General features: G+C 45.1%; 1 protein-coding gene across 6 annotated transcripts in view; it reads right to left on the bottom strand.

Annotated features, from left to right (window-relative positions):
- Nucleotides 1-25,790, bottom strand: part of cadm1a (cell adhesion molecule 1a) — a 187,649-nt gene that overhangs the window by 52,839 nt on the left and 109,020 nt on the right. For 4 of the 6 annotated variants that reach the window (XM_048983889.1, XM_048983892.1, XM_048983894.1 and 1 more), the window contains exons 2-3: nucleotides 8,945-8,965; nucleotides 1,513-1,659 (exon numbers count right to left, since the gene is read on the bottom strand). In XM_048983889.1, coding sequence (XP_048839846.1) covers nucleotides 1,513-1,659; nucleotides 8,945-8,965 — 168 coding nt within the window. The remainder of the gene's footprint in view (nucleotides 1-1,512; nucleotides 1,660-8,944; nucleotides 8,966-25,790) is intronic. The other 2 variants (XM_048983890.1, XM_048983893.1) reach the window with 1 other exon arrangement.

The following is a 25,790-nucleotide window of genomic DNA, read 5'->3' as shown; positions in this document are numbered from 1 at the left end:
TTGTTCACTTAGGGATGATTCCTGCCTCTTACTTTTCCTGAACAAAGTAAAAATAAAATCAAACAAATGCAAAACAAAACAAAAACAAACAAAAACAACCTGGGTGGCTCCCTGGATCCACAACAGCCTCTGTCCAGCTGTGTCCAGGCTAATACCTGCTTAAGCCACGCCCCCCACTGCGTTTCATTGGACGCTGTCACAGGTTTGGCCCAGGAAGTCCCCCGGGGATGTGCCGTTTATCCTAAATAACCGCAATCAATTCTGATTACCGGGAGGGGCCACATCAAACAAGCCCATCAAGGTTTTATTAAGCAGAAGAAGGGATAATTACCTGCCGCAAACGAAGCAGGTGACACAGCCCCCTAAGTATATCACGACAAGGAAACGATGGAGCAGCAGATACTTGCCGTGTGACTGGGGGGGGGGGGGGGGGGGGGGGGGGGCTGTGCGAATGGACACCACGATAACCGTCCTGCAACATCTCTGCGAATGCCTAACCTCCGAACAGCATATGCATGCTGTTACTTCCCGCCTAATTACTTAATGTGTCTATAATTCACATTTACTGATTTATCTGACACCTTTATCCAAAGAGACTTACAGTAGAGGGAAGGGTAACAATTTACTTGTGCTCAGTGGGATTTGGACCCGCAACCTTTACATAATGAGCACAATGCTCTTCTTGTTGAGGGAGCTGCGATGCTAGCACGCCTGGGGGGGTTGGCCAGTCAGCGGACCTTGGACCCTCACAGGCTTTTTTTTCTTTTTAATCGTGAGAATTTGGTTCCTCTCCTCTGCGGTCTTCTACCATTCTTTCTCTCCCTCTTTCCCTTGTCTTTGTCTCATATAACATTTTACACAAACGACGTAGTTACTGGATTGCCAAACAGTCCTGTCAAGTGCCTTGGGGAGACTTTGTTGTGAAAGGCGCTATATATGAAAAATTAACTGAATTCAAATGCACTGAAGGAGACGCTTTAAATGAACCGATTTCTAGGATCGTCAGGGCAATTCCTAGGCAGAGGCTCTGGACATTCAAAACGCCCCCCCCCCCCAGGCAATGGCCTAAAAACTCTACGTTGGCTCCACCCCTCAATGTACCACTTTGCCCAACCCACTCCAACTCCAGCCCCAAAAATACAGAAACCAGGCTATCAAGCTACAGCAAAAGCTTTGGTGCGGTTATTTATTTCACCTCCCTTTCTCCCACTTCCTGTCACAGTATCCCCCAGAGAAAAGCATGCTGGGATTCCATGGCTAACTCCCCCATCGATCAAGCTGCAAAGGAACACCGAAATGGTCACGCTTCTGCAGGGAATCGCCGAAACCGGTCAGATCTCTGAAGATCAAGGCAGACCATGAAAAATAAGAGCACTTCGGATGGCGGCTGGAGGTTTCCAGGATTCCTTTTATTATTATTATTTTTTAATCTCACCGTCTCCTGGAAATATAATTGCTCACCCGTGTGAAGAGGTCATAGGTGCTGGTGGGGGGGGAAAAGGTGCCACTTACGCCTGACGTCTTTGAAGTAGATGGTCTGTCTGTTGGGGTTGAGGAGCTGGATGACGGAATCGTCATTGTTCTTGATTCTGCAGCTGATGGTAGCGACCTCTCCCTCCACCACGGAGACATTATCCGTCACGAGGTTCTGGCTTTGGACTGAGATCAGAAGACAAAGATACTCAATTAAAATGTAGGCAGTCTGGGTAATTCACCAAGACAAACTGCGACATGGAGGAGGGACGCTGAGAAAACAACATGGCTGATGAAATTACTGATTCCAATGTTAATGGCGATGTTGATCGTTAAGTACGCATGGGTCACGTTTGTTTCCGTCGCTCCCAGGAAGCAACAAGAACATCCTACAGTATATGATTCTTTGGTACGGTATAAATACCACACAACTCGCAATCAGTAGTTCCCAAAGTGCAGGGTACGACCCCTTAGGGTGGGGGGGGCAATCTTATGCAGAGAGGGCAGTTCGATATACGGGTTTTCGCCGTAACTCCCTAATTAGATGACTAATTAGAGGACTGATTGGCTGAAGAGTCCTCAGCCCAGGCTTTGAATAGCTGACCTAAAGGTTATCCCAAATAAATGCATGCACACTGGCCCTTTGTGGATTAGATTGGCCACTCATGCCTTAAGGGGGGGGTTATCAAGTAAATGGGAGGGAATTTAAATGCATCAAAGAAGGCAACAGGACTTGACCACTGTTTATTCAGGGATCTCCAGACAAAAAGTTTGGCATAAAAATGGCATAAAAAGTCCAACACTGGGCCGGATCCACCCCAAATCCAGATCTGCATATGCTACCTGTGACACACTGACACCAAACAGTCTATTATTTTTAAATTGGGGAGGGGAATCAAATACTTTGTTGGCTAGCGGATCGACAGCTGCGCTAACCCAGCTTAGATCAGCTTGCGAACAGTGGAATAAAAAGACAAAAAAGTACAGAAAGAAAAAGAGACTAAATAAACCCAAAGCTCACAAGGCCAATCCTCCAGCCTTTTGGGTCTAATCCAGAGATCAAGGTGAAATGTATCATGGCTTCACCCACAAAGGGGGGTAACACCTGTAGTCAGACACAGAAGAAGCCCAGGACATCACTGCAGGTGCATGCTGGGAGAGCGAGCTCAGCTTGCGGGAGGGGGTTAATGGCCACTGCGGTCTCTCTCCCCCTGCCCGCTTTCACTGTGACACACATACACCAGCATGCATTTTTAATCTTCCTTAATTTTCCAGAGTTTCACCAGTATTTTATTTTTAGAAAGGTAATGTCCCAAAGTTATGCGGCAGCATGAACAGAGAGCTTAATGTCCACAAACCGATACATGATGTGTCTAATAGGAAGGTAAATACCAACAAGTACATGCATACGTTTATATTTATAACCATATAACTATGTGTGATGGCAGCTTGCCTTTAAAAAACATGAAAAAACATGAGAATGTGAAAAATACACAAAAACCGATTTCCCACACAATCAAGGAAATACATTTAATGAAATTATTTCAGTCACTTAATTATTTTGGCACAGTTATTTTACCCCTGATTACACCCCCCGCTTCTGAGTTACATTCCCCAAAGATATCGCCACTAGGGGGTGGTATGCTGTCAAAAGCTCTACAGTTACTGGGTGAGCTGAACCCTCCCCTATGATGTAAAACAGCCTGTCAGTAAGAAAAAAAACTGCAGGATGGAGTGAATGGTGAGAGGAGGGGATGAATGTTTGTTTGCACTACATGTAGAAAGGCAGACAGACGGGTAGACGGACAGAGGTGGACCATCGGAGCGTCTGCATAGCCCTGCCTTAGAGATCCACGCCAGGCCCGCCGGACTTATCCACAGACGACTGCAGACTCTGATCGTGTGTTTTACAGAGTGACAGTTACCAGGACAGGAGCGGAAAACACGCTGGGGGGCCCCGTACCCTAACCCCACCAGCAGGGTTGTCCTTCCACAAAGATTTGCCCCGGGGACGGAAGAGGGGTGGGGGCATTCCCCTCCGTGGATCCCAGAGGCCCCATGCATGGCGCCGATGAATGAATAATTAACAGGACAAAAACATATATGATATGAAGAATTGTTCCAGAAAGCATCTGGGCTGCTAAGACGATGCTGCCACTCCTCCAGCCGTGTCGTTTTGAGGGATATGTTGGATTACGGCTGGAAACAAACGGCAGTGCCGATTTGGCTAGAAACATTACATTAATCCCCAACGTGACCGTCTCGCACGAGGACAACACAGAAAACACTTTTTTTTTTTTTTTAGTACTTTCTCTTTCTCTAACGCCGGCAGCCCGCCACACATTCGCTCGAACGAGCAGCAAATCGGGCCATCACCATGGACAGCGGACTCACCCCCCCCCCCCAACGCCACTCGACTGCTGACAGGTGCTTACCGCGAAGACGAGAGAAAAGGCAGTCCCATTGACCTCGCGCATCTCCGAGTGGGGACCTCATCTCGGCAAATGCACAGCGTGGCCTCACTGCGCCAAAATCGCCCTCCGGCATCCATTTCCGGACGTCCCTCTCACGGGTGCTCCTTCCATACCAATTATTCTCTTTACATTTTCAGATTTAAAGAATGCTCGTATTTAATTATAACACAACTGAAAATATACTGCGCATCATTTGTTATACACTGTAAGAAGCTTAAAAAACTAATTAATGGGTCGCTTCCCTATTTAAAGAAGCTGTGAGGATCTATATCATCATACTGATTTTTGCTACATTTCAAAGTTTCACGCTCAAAATGAGGGGCGTACAAATTGAAGAAGGCCTTCGGGACAGACTATGACTTGCTGCCCTTCCTGAACACGCCGCTCGCCCATGAATGATTCAGTGACAGGAAGCACCGTGGACGGAATGCAGGCAAACCAAGTTCCGGATCTTTTCTTTCCCGAAGTACCAAAAAAACATTAAAAGGTGGTGAATTTGCAACCCTGGTGTGCAGGTGAGATCTGTGCTGTATTTCCCAGGGACTCTCGCGGTGGCTTCCTACGCCTGCCAGACAAACACCTGAACTCCGCACTGTGCATGGCTTGCAACATGCCCCCCTGCCCCCACCCCCATTTTCCAACTTTTTAGGAAATCTACAGAGACGAAATCCGCTGGATAAATAGATAAAGGCTGACGAGTGGCAGAGCACGTATCGCGAACTACTGAACGAAGGTCTTGCTTGAAAGCGTGTGGGGGCCGGGGCGAGTTTGGAGCGAGGCAGGGGCAATGCACTGAAATCAGTCGAACATGCCACGGACGGCAGCCACCTGATTAATGCATCAGAGGGGCTGCAGCGGCCAGGCGGGAAAGCAGAGGACTTGTCGTCGTGTCCGCTCGTTTGGAAATGTCTTTCTGGGTGGAGGGCTTCCACCCGCCACCGGGCCATGGCATAGCGAGACATTCAAGAGCCCGAGCTGCAGCAAAATTACCCAGCCTGCCCCTGCGTCCCTCCCTGCTCCCGCAATGAAGGGTCCTGGGTGGAGTCCAGCTCAGTACGCAAGCGGAATGGCCCCCTGCCCCCCCACCGGGGGCAAACATGCCGATGGACGAGTAGCGGCTCAAAATCCTACCGTGGGTGGTCTAGTGACACATGGGCGCACAGGCGGGGCTGCGGTGGTCTGGGTCATTGGTCTTACCGGATGGGGCAGGAAGTGGGGGTGGGGGGGGCACGCCTTTAAAGGTGGTTCAAGCAGTTAGTGGTGGCGCTAAAGTTACAGTAGCTATACTGTGCCTGCTGTCTCCCCCCCCCCCCCCTAGACAAGAGCCATATCAGAGTAGCAGAGCAAAATGACATCAGGGCCCTGGGGTATGGATGGGATGGGATGGGAGGGGAGGGGAGAGGCGGGTCGGTGGGAGAAGAATCGGCAAGGACCCCAGGCGGAGGCTTGTCCTTGAGGCTGAAAGAGGAGGAAGGGTCCCTGAAGCGCTCGGCACGCTGCCATGCGGCTCCGGCGGCCCATGCCGCGCTTCCTGCCTCGACGTAAACGATCCTTAATTCGATAATAATCGTTCCCGTGACTCATCCATCAACACCGGCTGCCCGGGAACGAAAAGTCAAAATATCGCAGCATACGAGGTTAGTGCAGCGGGCTGGGGCCTTAAAGAGAGGAAAAAAATAAACACTCGCAGGGCTAAACGCTTGTCACCAACGACGCAACTTTAATCGTTCCGGTACCGCTCTGCGGTTTGTCGGAGAATGGCACTTCAAAAGCCCGCGCACGAGTTCAAAATTCGACAAATGTGGGAATTTAATACATTCCTGGCATCTGTAAGTACCAACCCAGACGTTACTGTGGATGCTATAATATTGACATTAATACACTTGGCAGTTGGATACTTTGCTTGCATGCCTCACCACTGTCTGGCTATAAACAGAGAATTTGTCTAAGGAGAGCTAGTCTGTTACTGGGACACAACGGCTGGCCTAAAATCCATATTTGAGAGTGGATCTCCATTCACAACACACCTCTATATATATAGGCACCTTCACACAGATTAGAAATGGTAGCTCAATGAAGGCATCGATCCACGTTTAGGTCCGTGTGAAGGGTTCTGTTACAGCTTATTTGATGCTGCAACTGAACCGTGTCCAAACCCATATTAGAGATGGTTTCGAGACACGGTGCTCTCTTCAGGCTCTAAGACGCTGGACCGGATTTGTGGGTGGGACCACATGGTGATGTCACCATATAGCCAGCATGTCAAACAAACGCATCTGACTCCTTCGGTAAGGTTCCTTTAGTTAAGCCATGAAAAAGCAGTCAGTAAACGACCCGAAGCCATGATGACAGGAAGATATCAAAACAGTAAATACTCAGACACAACAAATATATTGACTAAATGGCTAAAAAATGACTAAATAATGGAGATGTACAATAGCAACCATCATATCTCCTAGGTTTGTGGTTATAATAATAATACTACAGTCTCTACTCTAGAGATTCAGGGGACTGTCGGTTTCAAATACTGGCACACAGACTCAACATGCGTATACGCATGCGTGTATATTTGGAATACATACACCTATTTGGAACGTCTCCCACAGGATTGGAACAATTAGCGACTGGATGGATACCAAGAGAAATCCCATAAGCATAAGTAGAATATGGAGAGCACAGATACAGAGATATAGGGCAGCTCAGTCTGAGCTTTGAGGGACTCCATCAGCGAGACGTTCCATCCTGACTTCTGAGGACGGCTGTTTATTTATATCTCGGTGAAGATGACCCTGGACAATTAAAGTCTAGCATAGTTTAATGGGGAACTCACAGCCTTTCATTCCGTCACTTAGCAGATGCTTTTAAGCAGTCTCACACCTTTTTTTATATATGAGTTTAAGTAGGTACTAAAGCAGTCGGGCCCTTTGAGGGACCAGCCTTTCGTTTGAGGGCCACACCTTTCAACAGAGCGCAGAATGCGCCAGAAAGATACATCATCAAAAATGGAACTTTATTAACCCAGAAAAAAAACAAAACACTTGTTCCCTTTTCTTTTTGAGCACAGCTGTTTAATTAAAAAGCCATAAGAAAAACATTAAAGACCACAAGAAGGAAAATCATTTAAAGATTAAAGTGCGTGTCTGTCCAGGATCGGACTAAAAATACTCGGCGAATCACATGACTGTCATTTACAGTGTCGCTGGAGGCGTGGCATTTGATGTCAAACAACACAGATTATGAAAACTTTTAAATCGCCAATAATTGCGATTTTGGCGGGCCTTCCTGGGCCGGTGCCACCATTCATTTAGCAGACTTTGTGAGAAACATGCCCCTTAAAATTGCAATAAAATAACTTAAGTGCCCAATTACTCTGTATTGTTTCTGTTTGTTCCTGCGGGTGATTGTTGAGAATTGCCTCAATCAAATCATTAGGGCTTTTACCGCCTGAGATGGATTTGAAAAGGACACGATTTCAAAGACATGTCAAAGCTCATCAAATGAGCAAATTAGGAGTGTCTGTCACAAGTTGCCATAAAAACTGAACCCCCAGGCATAGCTTGACAAAGAAGATGGAGTGCAAAGTGTAATAGGAGGCAGGTAAGAGTAAGGAAAGGGCAAGGCCAAATATGGCATGCAAGGTGTGGCCAAGACCGAGAAGTGAACAAGACCTGAAATGGCATGCAAGGTGTGGCCCAGAAGAAGAAGCGAACAGGACCTGAAATGGCATGCAAGGTGTAGCCAAGACCGAGAAGTGAACAAGACCTGAAATGGCATGCAAGGTGTGGCCCAGAAGAAGAAGCGAACAGGACCTGAAATGGCATGCAAGGTGTAGCCAAGACCGAGAAGCGAACAGGACCTGAAATGGCATGCAAGGTGTGGCCAAGATCAAGAAGCGAACAGGACCTGAAATGGCATGCAAGGTGTGGCGAAGACCAAGAAGTGAACAAGACCTGAAATGGCATGCAAGGTGTGGCCAAGATCAAGAAGTGAACAAGACCCGAAATGGCATGCAAGGTGTGGCCCAAACCAAGAAGTGATCGAGACCTAAAATGGCATGCAAGGTGTGGCCAAGACCGAGAAGCGAACAAGACCTGAAATGGCATGCAAGGTGTAGCCAAGACCGAAAAGTGAACAAGACCTGAAATGGCATGCAAGGTGTGGCCCAGAACAAGAAGCGAACAGGACCTGAAATGGCATGCAAGGTGTAGCCAAGACCGAGAAGTGAACAGGACCTGAAATGGCATGCAAGGTGTGGCCCAGAAGAAGAAGCGAACAGGACCTGAAATGGCATGCAAGGTGTGGCCCAGAACAAGAAGCGAACAGGACCTGAAATGGCATGCAAGGTGTGGCCAAGATCAAGAAGCGAACAGGACCTGAAATGGCATGCAAGGTGTGGCGAAGACCAAGAAGTGAACAAGACCTGAAATAGCATGCAAGGTGTGGCCAAGATCAAGAAGTGATCGAGACCTAAAATGGCATGCAAGTTATGGTCAAGACCAAGAAGTGAATAAAATCTGAGATGGTATGGAAGGTGGTGCTAAGATCAAAGAGTGAATAAGACCTAAGATGGCATGCAAGGTGGGGCCAATACCAAAGAGTGAATAAGATCTTAGATGACACGAGAGACAAAGGACTAGGAACTGAGTTAGCAGAGTAAAGGGCTGAGATGTGATATGTGGGAGAAAGAGCAGAATGTGGTGCAGAGTAGTTAAGACCTAAGAGGGAGTGTAAGGTGGGGCAAAAGGTCAGATGAGGGGAAGCAGAAGAAAGACCTTACAGTGTGAGTTGGGGAAAGACCGGAAAGAGCAAGATCATCAAAGACATGACATTGTGAGTAGGAAAAACGGCCAGAAAGTTAAGCAGAAGAGTATAAACTTGGGATGGTCTGTGAGGTGGGAAGAGAGACCAGGAAGAGAGGCTTGAGACCTGAGGGGGAAGAAAGCTTCGGAAAACCAGTAACAAAAATAGTTCTAACAGAAACCGGGAGATTTTCATACCTGGGATGTTCTGCGCATCTCCTTCACCAGCAAAAGGAAAGGGAAAGGGGAGGGGGTGAGAGAAGAAAGACAAAGTTAAAAGCATTCGCCAGAGAAGAAGAGTAGAGGAGAGCCAGCCAAGCTGCTAAGACCGACAAAGAGAACAATAGGGGGCTCCACTGCCTCCACATCGTCAAATTAATGCTACACCACAGGAAGCCAATGGAACCAGTTGTCGTGGTGAAGGGAACTGCCAAGAACGGACAGAATGTTTAAATGCCCATCAATCTGCCCTGATCAATGGTACTCAAACTGTGCTCAATGTATGGACATTTGGGTGTGTAGGGTTAGCACCAGTATTCAAACCGTGTCAGAGGTCGTGGGGAGGGGATCCCTGGTGTGGCAATGGTAAGAGATTGGGGGGGGGGGGGGGGGGGTCCCAGGACGATTCCATTAAATCACTAATGATTGATTAAATTTGTCCATCTCCATTTAGGTAGGCACACCCATAGCCACGGCTGTACTTCACGTAATTACAGAGAAGCTGACAGAGAACAACAGAGGTGAAAGAGAGGACAGGCGGAGCATCGGCATAGTTACAAGAACAAAGACACATCTGTGCAACCAGACCGCATCGTGCATTTTGATAGTGGAAGTATATTGAAGGGAAAATACCTTGGATAAGCAACAGGGGACCCACAAGACACACATAATTCACCCGATCATTTTAGCTTGCTAGCGTCAAAAGATCCTGAGTGCTACTTAACTAAATTAAGTCAAAGCAATAGCATCAGATTGTGGGATCATTACTCAGTGTCGCCTGGCGAGTGGGCTGCAGATGTTACACGGAGCCCGAGCGTCTACACAGCATCCCAACACCTATATTTACCAGCGAGCGGCTGCACGTCCGTAATTACATTTCATCTGGTCATATTACCACAATCCAAAGGATCACTTGCGCGTGAGAACGTGCTACAGGATAATAATGAGGGGACATAAGGAGCAATGAATATAAACTGCCTGATAAACAGCTATTTCGCTTTTTAGCTTGTGCTACATGGTTATCAAGGGGGTCCAGTTATATCCCTAATTTTATTAAGCTTTAGCTTACCTTAACTACATGCTATTAGCGGCATCCCTGTGAGAATGATGTTGGGATGGCTATTGAGCTTTTTAGCTTGTGCTATATGGTTATCCAGGGATCCATTTATATTCCTTTTTAAATTAAGCTTTAGCTTACATTGGCTACATGGTATTAGCCTCTAGGAAAATTATACCTGGATGGCTATTTTGCTTTTTAACTTATGCTACATGACAGGGCTGGTTCTAGCTGTAGGCAGAGTAGGCAGCTGCCTAGGGCCGCTGAATTACCTGCGTTGTGGAGAAACTGTAATGATTGTCAATTTCCTTGGTAGGGGGGCCTCCCACGTAAGCTTTGCCCAGGGCTCCTAAAAAGGTAGAGCGAGCCTTGGTACATGGTTATCTAGGAGTCCAGGCCCATGTTCCTGTTCCTTCTTAAATTAAGCTTTAGCTTATGTTAGCTACATGGTCTTAGCAGTGACGCCTTGCTTTCCCCTGGGCATTCCCCTCGTACTGCATTCAGTGCTGACAGAGGCTATACCGCATCCGTGTGATGGCAGTGCTGCACAAACTCGAGGGGATTCTCCTAATTTCAGAACACATCTTAACGGCTGTCCACCAGCTTCTTGTTTCCCGGCCAGAACACAACGCGCATCTGCTAATTTCCCGCACGTCAGCAGAGCTGTCCATGACGGCCCGAGTCTTCTTCTCCGCTGCAGCTGCTGCTGTAAGCAAGAAACGCTACTGATAACAGGCTGGCTTTGGCAGTCATTTCAGCTCTTAAAAGCATTTAAACGCAGACAATTTCAGGCGGGTATTTTGATCGCTAACCCATTTTTGCCTTCGAACTGCGGCCAAGTTTCAATCATGGCGACAAAGCAATTATCGAATCTCTGCACTAAGTGCGGCAGTAAGCAGACACCGATAATCTGAGACAGAAAGTTGTTTTTGTTTATATAGCATAAAGACGCGCCCCGGAATTAAATCTGCTCGCTGTCAAGAGGGAACTGGACCTCCAGCCATAACCGAAGAGCCATACATATTCATTAAGTGCACCAGATGACCAGACACGCCGGTGTTTTCCTTCCAAGAAGCGTAACACAGAACGATAGCGTGCACTTCTGTGGAAGTAAACAATTAAACATGTTGCATATTAGCAAATTAAGGCATGTGGCACTTCCAGAGCGATAGAAACATTAGCATTCCATCTGCCTCCTCTACGTACAGTTACCGTTGAAGGATCTTCGATCAGCGGAACTGGGTCATTGTTTTCAGACCCAGAGATTACTTTTCAGTGTTTTAGCATCTATCTGTCTACCATACAGACGCAGGCCAGCGTTACTTGATCAATCTAACAACACAAGTGACATTTTCCAACAGTGTTGATAATTGCATGGAAGTTTTGTCTGTTGTTACAAGACTCATTAAAACACCAAACTGCAGTTATAATTATACACAGGAAGGGGGGGGGGGTGGGGGCGGTGGCTGTCAAAGCAGTATAGATGTTTAACAGCGATGAAGCGCAGTTTTCAGAGACATCCACTTAACCAGTCAATCAAATCACTCCCAAATGCTTTGTGTTTCTGCTATAATAATACCCCCGTAACCTCTTCAAATATTATACTTTTGAATTTTCATTCAGATACCGCTGTCACATTTCATGGAATTTCTGACAAATTACAATAGTATTCAAGTGCAGTCATGAGCAGAATTTAAGCGGAATCAATTGAAGACACTGTTACACTACAAAGTGCCTTTCCTAGGTTTACTTCACTCACACTATCGAATCTTTTACTGCTAAAGTTTTACCCAGTTTTGCACATTCTTGATGCATAAACCGCTTAAAGTAGGACGTCCCCAAAGAATTCATGGTATATATTTCTTCCTCAATATATTGTGCATATCATATATATGTTATATGCATGTTATTGTTCACTGTTCTCTAATTTTTTATTATTTTTCTTCATTGTTATATGTTGTTTAAGTCTGCAGGGAGGTAAGCATTGTCCTTGTACTTATACAAATGATGATAAAGCTTTGGAATCCATGAAGAAGAAAACTCCCATTTTCCTCAATATCCAGGAGTCCCACAGTAGTTCAGTGCCCATGAGAGTCCAGAGTAAACCTCGAAAATCAGACTCATCGAACACAGAGCACAGAGCCGGGCCGCCAGTGGTAAATAAAGGCAAAGAGGATGTGAAGCATTACCAAGCAGCATTACCAAGCAGCCCACAGGCAGCGGGCGGTGGGTATGGCCAGCCCACCCCGGGGGTGACGGCAGTGGTGGGTAAACAGCTCCGAAGGGCAGATTGGCATGCATGAGCTGCTTTAATGAATGCGTGTGATTTGCCTGCGCTTGCATCAGTATGAGGGCACTTTGCATAGAGGCTCGTGGCACCCAAGGGATCCCAGGGGAGCACTGGGCACAAGCACCACAAACGCACATGAGCCGCCAGCAGACGAGGTGCGAAAATGCTGCCGCCATGTCAAAAGGTTGGTCCCGGTGAACGAACAGCTCCCCCTACCGGCAGGAGAGAGCTTACGGCACACGGGTTTCTCCAAGAGCCCATCTGGAAGCTAAAACCTGGAAGGGTGGGTGTGGAACTGAGAAATCGAGCTACGGCAGCTAGGCTGGCTGGCCCGTGCTAACCCTATCAGGCCAAATAATCCTGCTAGGCTAGCTAACCTTGCTAGGCCTGCTAATGCTGTCAGGCCAAATAACCCTGTTAGGCTAGCTAGCCCCACTAGGCCCGCTAACCCTGCCAGGATAACTAACCGTGATAAGCCAGCTAGATCCGCTAATCCTGCTAGTCCAGCTAGCTTCGCTAACCCTGCTAGGCTGACTAGCCCTGGCAGGCCAACAAAGCCTACTGGGCCAGATAATCCTGCTAGGCCAGCTGGCTGCCCGAACAGCACTCAGCCAACTAGCCCCACTAGGCCTACCCACCCTGCCAGACCAACAAGCCCCATCAGGCTGCCTGTCCCTGCTGGACCTGCTAATCTAGCTAACTCTGCTAACTCCACTAGGCTGCCCAGTCCCGCCAGGCCCACTACACCTGCTGTAGCCGCCACCAGAGCCCCAGCACCGCCTCCCCTTCTGGGATGCTCCTCTGTTACATCAGGCCCCGTCCACGGGCAACACACTGCTGCTGCTACTGTTGCTGCTTGGGTCAGAGGGATTGCATGGCTCGTTAAAAAGAAATGAGCTAAATAAGACCAAAAATGTCTTCCTCCTTGGGAACTCCCATTGTGGAGGTGTAACCATATTCCTGTTTTGATTAAATCTGTGCATTCGTGCCTGTAGGCAGTCTAAATTAGACATGATATGTGCGCAACATTAAAAAAGGATTACCAACACAATGTCTATAAACACTGAGAGGGGGAAGCAACAAGGAAAAAAAAGGAAACCTAGAACGGAAGGTGGCTGATTTCAAGCAGAAGAAGTTAGAACTACATTCAGTAGCAATGATGGGGCCAAACGAGAAGCCCGTTGCTGCCATCCTGCCGCTCCAAATGCAGGAGAGAAGCATAGGCCCATCCATCTATTCCCCGCCGTGGGTAGGTAGGGAGGTGACAGAGTTGCGTGTGTCTGGGCGGTGCATGCCAGGATGCACTCCAGAAGGTGAGATCTTGCGGCGGCGTCTGCCCCGACTCTGGGATCTTGTCAGGGTGCACATTAGGCGAGGATTTATCGGTGTCAGCGCCACTGTGATTAGATGCTCCTGACGTCAGCCCATTAGGCGAACCCTGACAGGCAAAATCCAGCCGGGATGCCTCCGGTGATGCGACTCGCCGCTCTGCTTGCTCTCTCCTCACTGTGGTGCCTCAAAGACAGGGCATATACTTGTCGGATTACCCCCCTCCTCTCTCCACCCCGACCACCGACGCTTACCCCAACTGGAATCTTTCTGAACATGTAACACCCTCCTGGGGGGGGGGGGGGGGGAATGGTCATACAACAAAGCCCGAGTGACTGCCAAAATGCTGGGAGCTGGCAACCTGCTGGCACTCATCTGGTCTGTAGGGGGCGGTCATGCACCCAAAAACTAAAGACAAATTCCTAACTTTACCCACAACCATAAAATCCTGTTGGCAAACCTCCACCCAGGGGGTGTGTACAGGGACGGAGCTACAGGGCCACTGACCACAGTAAAAAGCTGATTGGCCTTGGGAGTGGCCCCTCCCCTGTCACTCACCGATGCAAAACATATCATGACTAATGAATAGGCGGGTGCCCCAGTATGAATTATGGCCCCAACCTTAAAATTTCCTCGCCTCTGCCCCCAACATTGCTTATGCCTCTTTCCAAGTTTGGTAGGGATGGCCAAGCTGTCAACGTCAGGCAGGAGAACATTCATCTGGATGTATTCTGTAGGTGGCCATGGTCCTTCAGACCTTCAGGGGGTCATGGTAAGCCACCTAGACCACCTTCCACTCACCCCCATGCCCATGGAGTGAGGCTACTTCCAAGAAAGGTATAAAAGAGAATAACAGTACTATTTCATCAGCATACAGGCATAATGACAGGTTCAATTATGCTTTACATTTCCATAAAAGACACAAGGCCATGTACCAATGTGCCACCCCCCCCCACCCCCAGCATATCAGGGTATATTTAGCATGTTGTATGTTTCCAGTGGCACGCTAACAATAACGGTCTCAAACTGGAAGGGGGGTGGTGGTCAATCTGGCATGATGCACAATGGAAGAATTTTGGAAAACAAAAACGGGTTTTACAAAGCACTAGTGAGCCCGGCCATCTGGAGCAATTAAAACACGAAATGTTTCCTTATGCAGCGAGGAGGGATTTCGCCACATTAATCAACGTCACTTTATTTTTCACCGCAATAATGGAACATAAATTGCGCGCAACACTTTCTGTTTTCGTTTGTCCAAACAGTCTCGCAGATTTCCCTCTCCCCGAATGCAATATCGTATGATTTCACCAAAAAGAATTTGATGATGCTTTAAATCAACAACTGGACAGGTGTTACGCTGACGCGAATTAACAGAAAATGCCAGTCTACCTTTGTTTTCTGAACAGTCTAACAACCGGGGAAAAAAACTCCTGCTGTCTCGAGTCGTCGTGCTCTCAAATCATAAGAAGCACAGAAGAAGACTATATATTCCTTACACCTTCATTATCAAAGTAAACAAGCAGCGCATTTGCAATGATAGACTCAAATCCCAGGGGATGGACGCAACACAAAACCTCTCTCTTTCCCGCCCTACTGTAGGTTGAGCCTGAAAAGAAAAATCATTATCTTTGCGTTAACGTCGCCCTGTTTGCTTTTCACTCTACCTGCTTCCCTAGTTCTTTCACGCCTTCTCTCCCCTCTTCCTTTCAAGCAGCCGTACGACTTCGGCGGTGTGGGGAAAGAACATCCAAAATAAAGGGTTGGCTTCTGCGAGGCTATAAGAATGATGCAAGGAACAGGTGGCAATCTGAATTCATTAATCACAGCAGCACAGAACAAACCAGATACGCTGTTCATCCAACCTCATCTAAACAAACAAAATGAAAGAAAAAAAAAATCCCTACCATGTCCTGCGAGGCATAAATATTTATACTGTTTACTATACACAGCCTATGCAACATACCCTAAACGAACAAGAAACAATTATATCTAAAATAAGCAGAACAAATACTGTAGTTCAACAACCTTAGAGGCTGCTGGAATCACCGTAATGATGATGAGCCAAAGAAACGGAAGATTGCGGTGATTTTGTATAAGGACCGGTACTTCAAAAGGCCACCTTCGTCTCTTAGACGAGGGAAAATGAAGATGATGTAGACAGCTGTGTGAGGGTTTCTGGGAGTTCCTGATGGAGTTTAAGTGCCCCAGAATCTTGTATATAAGTCACGCATCGTACATACAATCTAAACAATATAGTATTTATTCCAACATCACCTGCTTCCAACATCCACACATGCATATTGTATACATCAACTGAACAGTATGTGATTATTATCTGGTCTTGTCTTACCTGTGTATGTATCTCTACTATGTATGACAGCCACTGTGTATGTGTGTGTGAACATACTTTGTGGAATAAAACTGATACTGATGAGGGAACGTGAGGCTGCCCAGTGCTTGCAGGTTCGAGTGCAGTCTGTCGGCAGTTTATTGGTCAGTCTGCATCCCGATCCCACCAATGGCCTATGTGTAGTGACCCAAACAATGAGCTGGCAGGCACGAGATGGCAATCTCAACTTTCTGCACAGGGTGGTCGAGCACACTCTCCATGGCAGTGCGAGAACATCCAGGGGGATCACAAACATACAGCCGTAGCTCCTCCGGATCAAGAGGAGTCAGCAGAGGAGGTCTGGGCATCTCAGAAGGATGCCACCTGGCTGGCTCGCAAGGGACCTGTTCCTGGCGAGTCCCGCCGGGCAGAGGCCCTGGGGCAGACTCTCTCCCCCAGCTGGCCTGGAAAGTCTGGGAATCTCCCAGAACACGGTAGAGCCTGGAAAGGCCTGACCTGCTGCCACGGTAACCCACAGCAGGAGTGACATGAATTAATATGCATTCATCCATCTTCCATACCAGGGCAAAAGTAGCATCATACTATAAAATATACATATACACATTCTGACAAAGTAAGGGACTTCATATATATATATATATATATATATATATATATATATATATATATATATATTATATATATATATATATATATATATATATATATATATATATATATATATAAACAAAAGAACAGAAAAAAAATAAAATTCCAATTAATCATTAATATTAAGAACCACAGCATCTTGCAGCAGTAAAAGTCTTGAGATGTCTCTGGACGATGCCAGAACAGACTGCTCCCTCGGTATACGCCAACAAAGCTGACTGCTTCAGTTCACCGACTGAAATTTCGAAGCGTTTTCTTTTCCATAAACTAAAAAAAAAAAAAAGAGCCACCCCCCCTTCCCTTGTTTTTGGCCGGGATCGGGGCGTTATCGCCCGTTGAACAGGCGTGTGGCTGCACTTGCGTATGCTGTGCAAGGATCCACGGACAGCGGGGCCGAGAGGAACGGGGCGGGAGGTGCTGGCAGGGACTCGGACCGGAGCGTGCGTGTGACCCCGCTGTGCTTTCATTTAATTAAAAGGTTAGGAGGAGAGATTCACATTTTATCTCAAAGGGAGCTTGATGGAAAGGCCAGAGCGCACAGGGTGGACCCACAGCACAGAGATTGGCTTCCCCGGTTATAATTTCCAACACAGCATGGATTCAAACTGTTTAACCCTTCTGCACCTGGCTGGTCACGGTGCTATACGACGGCAACAAACAAAAGCCACAGACCATCTTTGCCTGCCATACTGCTGCACAAAGGTAAAACACTCTAACTGCAAATGTCCGCAAAACTGAGTTACGGTCAAAATCAGGGCTCTGTTTAACCTGATAAAATATCTTACAGTAGTTCACCTATGCTCAGTTTTGAGTAAGTATGCTATCATTTACCGACTAATAAATAAGTGTATAGTCAAAAACTCTCAAGCGCTTTTCCCCAGTTTCAATATCAACGTAGTTACTGTGTTTCGCCTTTGTAGGGCAGCATACCTCTTCTGCTGAATGTCTACCACCCCCCACCACCCATCTCCTCCGCACATAAACACAATGATGTAAAGAATACAGATGAAGAGCATGCATGCACAAAAACACGGGACATGCGGGAAAAGGGCTGCAAAACCACTCCTGCGATTAAAGAGAAATCCCGTCTCCAATTGACTCGCAGGTCACCACTGGAAAGCGACATGAATTTTGCATGAGTTCTATGGATTTCCGGTAATTGATAGCTAACGGCTATCAAGAGGTAGGTGTCTCGCATCACGAGAGTCGAATCATTGAAATTTTCAATAATTTGCTTATTTTCTGGATCGTTAAACAATGAGTGTTTCTTCGCATAAATTACCAAAAAAAAAAAACCCCACCAACGAATCCAAATTCTATTACTGCACGTAATACTCAACACTAGTATACTAAAGAAATGACGATCAACTTTAATCATCACTCCCGCATATATGAAATTATTCAAGGACACCAGGTTAAGCTAATCGTACTGTCATATCAATACGAATTAATAATTACACAGGAACCCGATGCATTTATAGCACCTGCACCATCACACACAGGGAACTGTTTAAAGAGGAATAAATAGCCAGATCAATGAAGGCACTTAGGGAACTTGACCATGTCCAGTGAAATCAGTGTCCCAAAACCTATTTCATCTGGTGCCGCAATCAAGGCAGACTCCCGAAAACCGCCACGTTATCCGAAATCGGAAGGCAACACTAACTCTCATGATGTACCCAGGCTATAGCACCGTTTATAATCTCTCTTCCTCCTAAACCTGCTGGGGCTGGTTTTTAGAAAATCCTCCACTGGAATATTTATCAAAGGCTGGTCTACTGTTAAATATCCGTGTCGGCTTTACAGATAGGCCGGGGGGGGGGAGGGGGCGAGACTCCGTCCTTTGTGGAACAAGATCAGCGTCACACCGAACACCTAGGGGCACTGCGGCCATACTAATGGAAAAGCTGAAAGACACACCACATTAGGGAAAAAAAATTAAAAATTCACCTGTCATTAACGACTCGGAACCTTCTAGAATCAGGAGCAGAATTCACTTTATTAGCCAGGAAAACTCCCAGGATAATTTCTTGCCAGTATCGGTGCCTAGATTCACAAACAGCATTTAAAATAAATTAAATTGTAAAAAAAAAAAAAAAAAAAAAAAAAGAAAAGAAATATAATACATGTCATTATAAAAAGTGAATTAAATAAAATAGATGCAAGTATAAGTTATACTTCAAATGTACAGATTATAGTCAGCAAATTGATATTTAGAAAATGGGAAATGTGTAGAAGTCTAGCTAGGTGAAGAAGCTTAAACCTAAAACCAGATTCCCAAATAAATATTGTTATACATTTAGTGTACATGTTTATGTGCAAATTAACAATATATGAGAAGTCAAAGAATGTGCAGAAAGTGTGTGGGCAGAGTGCCAGAGATGGAAAATCACTTTACAGGCAGGAGTTCAGAAAAAAAAATTAAACTGGTATTGGTTCCCATGAACAATTAGGTCACGACTGGAGCTCTTGGTTGGATACCAACCCACCACAGACGTGTTTGTGACTGACACACATTATGCAAGTGAGACTTCTGTTTTCACGCTAAGACACCGAATGCCATGCTCAAACTGAAGTCAACAGTTTAATCTAAAAAGTTTGGTCAAGACTGCCAAGGTTTACTCACCAGAAATCCCATCCAAGATACTCCTACAAATACCCCCAGCTGCCCCTAATTAATTTGGATAACAACAAACCAGTTGGGAAGCAGTTGGGATTTTTGCATCCAGCATCTCCAATAAAATACGGGAAAAACTGCTTCTAAGCAGTAGGCAAAACGGTATATCCCCATAAAACTATTGCTGACGGCCCAATATGTCAATAATCTGGAATTATTATTATGCTTCTGAGATTCAACAGCACTTAATCAAATCAAGAATTTTAAACGATTTCCGTGAAATAACTTTGCATCACTTTCTCCTCTAATGTTTAGGCTAATTTTTCATACAGTGATACTGTACATACGTTATACCGCAGAATTCTGATGGCATTTTCAAAAGTAATGCTATTCCTGTATTTTGAAATCTTGCCGATAAAATATATTTTGCTGAATAATTTTTTTTAAATCCCAAAATACTGAAATCATGTTGTTACCATAATACCAGCCAAACCTAGTTTATGTATTTCAAATAACATGTTTTTAAGGGCCAGCTTAAGGTCATTCGTAGGGGATTTTGAAATTCTGCTCTTCACCAATGAGACGGCATGGTGGCTCTCTCGCAATTGTCTCACGCCACGGCAACAGGATCGGCTAAATCAATTCTGGCTTCATCAGTAGCCCTTGTCTAAACATCGAGCTTTGCACAAGTACATTCTGAGATACGGACAACTTTATTTATTTAACTTGGTAAGCCATTTTCTAAAATGTTCACCTTGAAGGATCGCTATTGAACTGTATTTTCAATAACATGCCAGGTGACCTTGAAGTTGCAATGCTATTAAATATTTACCTCCAATTATTACTTAATCTTATTTAGTACTTGATGGATTTCAAACAAAGGTACCGCATGCACTCCAGACTAAAGACAACACAAAGTATTTTAACGTCATAAGACAGATTTTTAAAAATCATACATTAGTAAATGGCTTGTAAATGTATTTGAAGTGGTATCTTGTTTGCCAGTGACAAAAAAAATAGTTTGTTTTTTAAAGTACTGCCCTTCAGTTAAAAAAAAAATAGCTTCCATTCATTTTACATTTCCTGTACTGCTCTTGAAGGCTGAGTTAAAATTCTTTACCATTATTCTCAATAAAAGGGTCAGTAATGCAGGTATGTGCAGAAAGGCAGAAGAGACAAGGCTGCAGGCAGGAACTCAAATTCATACTGGAGAGCTGCCGGACAAACCAAATTGATTCAGAGACGATTCATACTCCTCGAGACTCCACAAGAAGTACTACTTTGCTGTCTGGGTTCATTTCTTAAAACCCCATTCATTAAAAAAAGGGAGAACTGAGCTAGAAGCTGATGCAATATTTACCAGCAGATTTCGAGTGTCACGACACCGAATGGACCATGCTGAATTAAAAGAGACAGATTGATATTGGAGAAAGTTTTGGGCGGGTTGGGAGTTGACTTTAATGGCAGCCTTCGAACAACGAAAGACCTTTCAGATTTTCTTTAAATGCATGCATCTGGGGCTCAAACAGATGTATAGAGAACAGGCTGCATACCAGGTAAATAAACAGAGCTGGATCCAGTCCATTTCTGACCCCGTGATTCCTGCTTTTGTACCAGGAACTGAACCTGAACTGCTCTGGTAAATTCTCCAGCTGCACTAAAATAATAATAATTTTAAAAAATCAATCCAAATGCCACCTGGACGTGTTGACCATGCAAAACGATAAAAACAACCCCAGTTATGTGAAAGAACCATGTATTCCACCCATATGGGCGGTAGCCAGTTGCATTAGTTTTAAACTAGGATCCTTTTCATGGTATTGCTTGGGTTATGACTCTATCTGAACAACCTTCTTCTCCAGCAGAGATTAAACGTCGTCTGCATCCAGTGATCTCACCAGTGGATCTCTTCAGTGGATCTCTTCAGCATCGACTGCTCCACAGGTTTTCAGCTGCACAGGCAGCTAATTGTGTCCGGCGACAGATATTAAACATTTTAATCCACTTTGGCTTATAGACGCCACAGATTGTCCAGTTATTTGCTCTACCTTGGCCTTTGAATGGAATGGTTCTGAGGATCCCGGACATTCAGATCTTTGAGATTACCATTATTTTTTATTATTAAAACTTTTCTCCAGCACACACAAAGCAACCAACTAACAAGATGTACCTTAATGGAATAATACATGATATTTGTTCTTGCAATATCATTATGGAATTGCACAGACCAGGGATTTTAATTCAGCATACAGAGAGTCATTGGCTATAGTTAGCAAAACAGTAGGTAGCTGTGAGACTCAAAATGACCATTCTAACAAGCTGAAGAAATGCCAATGAGTGAATGCTTGGCACTGTGCAATTCTTTCAGCCCCTTAACAAACGATGATTCCATTAGATAAACTAATCATTCCTACGGCTAACAAATGTACCATTAGCTACATTTCTGCTACTCGTTCCGATAGCAAACGGCCACTTCTTTAGCTAAATTTCAACCACTTGTTCCCAATCAGCCTGATAAATACAAATAAAACAGTAAAAGGTTCTCATAATGGGTTAAAGCATCAAATTAGCATGTAGGTGAGCTTCAAATCTGTGTGATATTACATCAGAATTGAAATTAGAATTCCGTTGTTCGCCAAGCACGAAAAGTACTAGGTGCATTGTTTTGGTGCATGTGCTGACGTGAGAAATGCAACTAATTAAATATGCAATCAAGACAAAAATACAAGAGACAATAAAGAGAATAAAAGATGAAAGTACAAGTAGAAATGGATGACTGGTGAGACTGTATCGCAATAGCAAGCATCATCCACAACCACTGGCTAGCATCCCAATTGCTGGGGCGGACGTGGCATACGGAAAGGAAAAGACGCAGGTGACCCATGCTGCTGGTTCTCCCAGAGCCCGATAGTGCAGCGTCAGCCGCTTGACTGCAGAGAGAACCCAACTGAGCCAAGGGCCCATTATTCCTGCTCCAGACAGCCTCTGTCTAATCCTCTCATTTGGGAGGTCATTGCAGATCATTATACAGTATGGTGCCGTTACGGAAACACTCCACTGAACTGATTTTCCCAACATAAATACATGACTCAGGGGACCGATCTGTCTCAACCTCTCTCTCTTTCACCATCTCTCGTTCTCTCTCTCTCTCTCTCTCTTTTTTTTTTTTATCAGTGTCCAGAAAGCGTGTAATTAAATCTGCAGAGATTGCATGAACAAGAACAACTGACGCAGTCAGCCATAATTGTGCATTCCTGTATGGAAGGATAAACAGTGGAAGTCGAAAAGGAAAATGAGGGGAGGGTAAAAACTAACGTGTTTCATAAAATGAAATCAGATTCGTTTTAAGAGTCCACTTGTTCGTCATAAATCGTAAAAATGCACCTCTTTGAAGAATGCACGCGGCAGAAAACAAGTCTGCTTTATGGATATTGTAATGAATACTGCCGTCGCACCATCAGACTGTCACGTCTGATTGAACAGCGATGGCGATGACTGCAATACGGAACGTGAGGACACCTCGGATAAATCTCTGGGCAATCACCACTTACAACAAGGAATGGAGTGGGAGCGGGGAGGGCCTGTGGCAGAATCAAAGATTCCTTAGAAAAAGACCCACTATCGGTTTCCCCCCTCCCCCTGTTCCTGTTCTAACTGGCAATGTACAGAGAAGAAAATTGCTGTGGCAAGGCAGACCTGGGGAATTCATTTACGGGGAGATTTCAAAATTAAACCACGTTTCAAATTCTGAAGCGGTCTGGCCAGATCTTACTACAAAGTTTCAGTCACTATTAATCAACTGCAGAAAGGTCTCACTAGATCCGGATGAATCTATTACTGTGTGTTCCTGAAACAAAGGAAGGTGATGAACAAAACTCAGATTCGATTAACACAATGAATGTGCATGTATCAGATTCAAGCCAAGAGGTTCAGGTGTGTTGAACCACAAAAAAACGGGGGAGGGGGGATGCTTGTGGGAGTTTTACTCACACAAAAATGTTTTGAGGGCAGAACGAAAAATGATTGGTTCAGAGGGATAACCAATCAGATTACATCAGAACAAGATCTGAATGGTCTGAACCAATCATTTTTCTTACTGCCCTCAGAATGTTTTTGTGCACATAAAACTCTCTTGAGCAGAGGGAATACAAAGAGATACCCTGCTTTCATTTAATTTTCGTACAAAAACATCCTGCATGATGTCACGGAACTAATAGCAATCCTCTTACCTTGATGTCCATGATAAAAAGCAAAACATTCTTTCCTGTAAAGCCCCAGAAGACATTGCATGCTTTGGTAACATCTCAACCCGTGAAGGAGCCTTTAGGGACTACACAGAATCCTCCCGAAGGGTTTGGGCTCTTTCAAAGGCCTCTGATACTCAGAGTCCAGCGTAACTGGGACGAAAATGGGCCAGTCGTTCCCACGGCTGCCGCCATTCATCATGGCCGGGCCATTTCTAACACCCCTTACTGTACACCAGGCTAAGAGAAAGTCTTTCCTCTGGAAAGGTGAGGCTGCGATTTTTAAAGGAAAAAAAAAAAACTCTAAATAAGCTTTCATCTCAGAAATCGTTAGAATGCAGGCTCTGTAAAAGAGAAGCTAAGAGTGACTGGTGCTAACAGAGCATTATAAGAACAGTGGTTCAGGCATGAGATATTAATTTCCAGCCGTTATTTAAAGCACTGCATTTAAATGAAGTCGCTGACATTCAGCTACAATGGGGATGATCACGAGGAAAAGGTTATTAGGCTTTTCACAGAATCCGCAGTGTTGTTTCAATAAAATAAAACTGGAAAAAGAAAAAAAAAAAACAGCTATAAATTAGTGCTATTCAGATTCAATTCCATGCCGAAGAACGTAGGATGTTAACAGGTCGTACTCCAGGGCCCAATCCGGCCGTAACCTCAAGACGGTACGTTCTGATTGGCGTATACGATGGGCAACACCGCCAGATATGGCACACTTCATTACCGCCACTGTTCGTCGGTAAATTATTGTTGGAGAATGTACGCAGAACAACTCAGGCTCCCGGAGAAACAACAACATCAAATATGAAAAGATTATTCTTAATTATCCTGACATTTTTATTGCCTCCATCAAAAACAAAAAAACTGCTGTTACATCAAAAGGGCCTGGAGCAGAAGTTCTCACACAGAGGGGCATCGCAGATTAATCACGCAGAGCTCAGGGTGCTGCTGGATCGCTCCTGCAGAATTACTTCCCTGCCTGTTCAGTGCCTTATTCTGTTAGACGTTCGGCATGTGTGAGGTGCTCTGAACACAGGGATGTGTCACGGGCACTTAGAATAACAATTAATAAAACAAACATAATGCAATATTAAAGAACTCCCTTTTCTCTATTGTCGGATGAGTAGGAGCTTCCCTTAGGTTGTGCGGAGAGCACCCACAACTTATGCACACTAGCTGATATACTCTCAGATTTCCAGTTAGTACTGCTCACTTTTCTATTTTTAAATTCGCAACTCAAAGGCTCAGACTGGTGCAATGTAGGCCATGTCACTAACACCCCCCACACCCAAACCAAGGAGCCCTCAGAGCTGTCACCGATCAAGGGTGTCCACGCGGACTCTGCCGTACACCTGCTGTTCTGGCGCACGGGATGTCGCCGTAATTCAATTTAAAACCCAATCCCATTCCCATGCATCGCCACATCAAAGCTGAGGGGGCGGGATTTAACCGGGGTTGCGTGGGAGGGGGAGGGCAAATCAGTGATGTCTCAATTGAACAAGCGCTGGCATAATTTGAGAACGGATTACAGAGCAGAGTCAATATTAAACAAACAGCTTTAGATTTAAGGCTGTGCTTACAAAGGTATTAAGATCTCAGCGATTGATAAAAACTGCAGGAATTCTTGTTTCCTTTGTTTTACCAGTTAGGAGGTTCACAAAAGGCCTACGTTGCCGGGAGAGGTCGAGGAATGGGATTTCGGTGAAATCTTACAACCTTTCATTGGGATACTTGAATGGATTTCATGTCATAAGCTCGGAAGCTAAGGAGGTGAATCTATCTGCTGAAACAGCCAACATTTCTGTGTACTTAATCTCCTCTGATGTCACCTGCTGTGGCAAATTCTTGCATTTCGTTGTTTCGAATTCCACTCCACCTCCAATTATCCAACAACCAACGTGTCCTTAAGATGTCTGAAAAGACTCTTCCAACCTTTTAAGTTGGTGTGTTGCCTGACGAATGATGACAGTTGTCTGGCCATTAAACAGAAGGACCTTGAATGTTTTACAGTAGAGAAAGTAACCCCTCCCCCCTTTAGAAAAATTTATAGTTCGGTCCAAATGATTAATTTAAAAACTACAATAAAAATCCTAACAGGAATAAAAATTTCCCTTTCAGATAAAATCTTGACCAAGGTTATACAATGACTAGTGGACTCTTGCATTAAAAATTATATTTTTCTATTGATATGTATTATTCATTATTAAGATTTTGTTGCTTGTAGAACCATGGCTATAGAAGAGTATGATATATTATATCAGATGCCTTCAAACGCACCTACTCA

The sequence above is a fragment of the Brienomyrus brachyistius genome, chromosome 18 (assembly GCF_023856365.1).
Source record: "Brienomyrus brachyistius isolate T26 chromosome 18, BBRACH_0.4, whole genome shotgun sequence".
Lineage (NCBI taxonomy): Eukaryota > Metazoa > Chordata > Actinopteri > Osteoglossiformes > Mormyridae > Brienomyrus > Brienomyrus brachyistius.
This window is presented reverse-complemented; position numbering and strand designations above follow the sequence as displayed.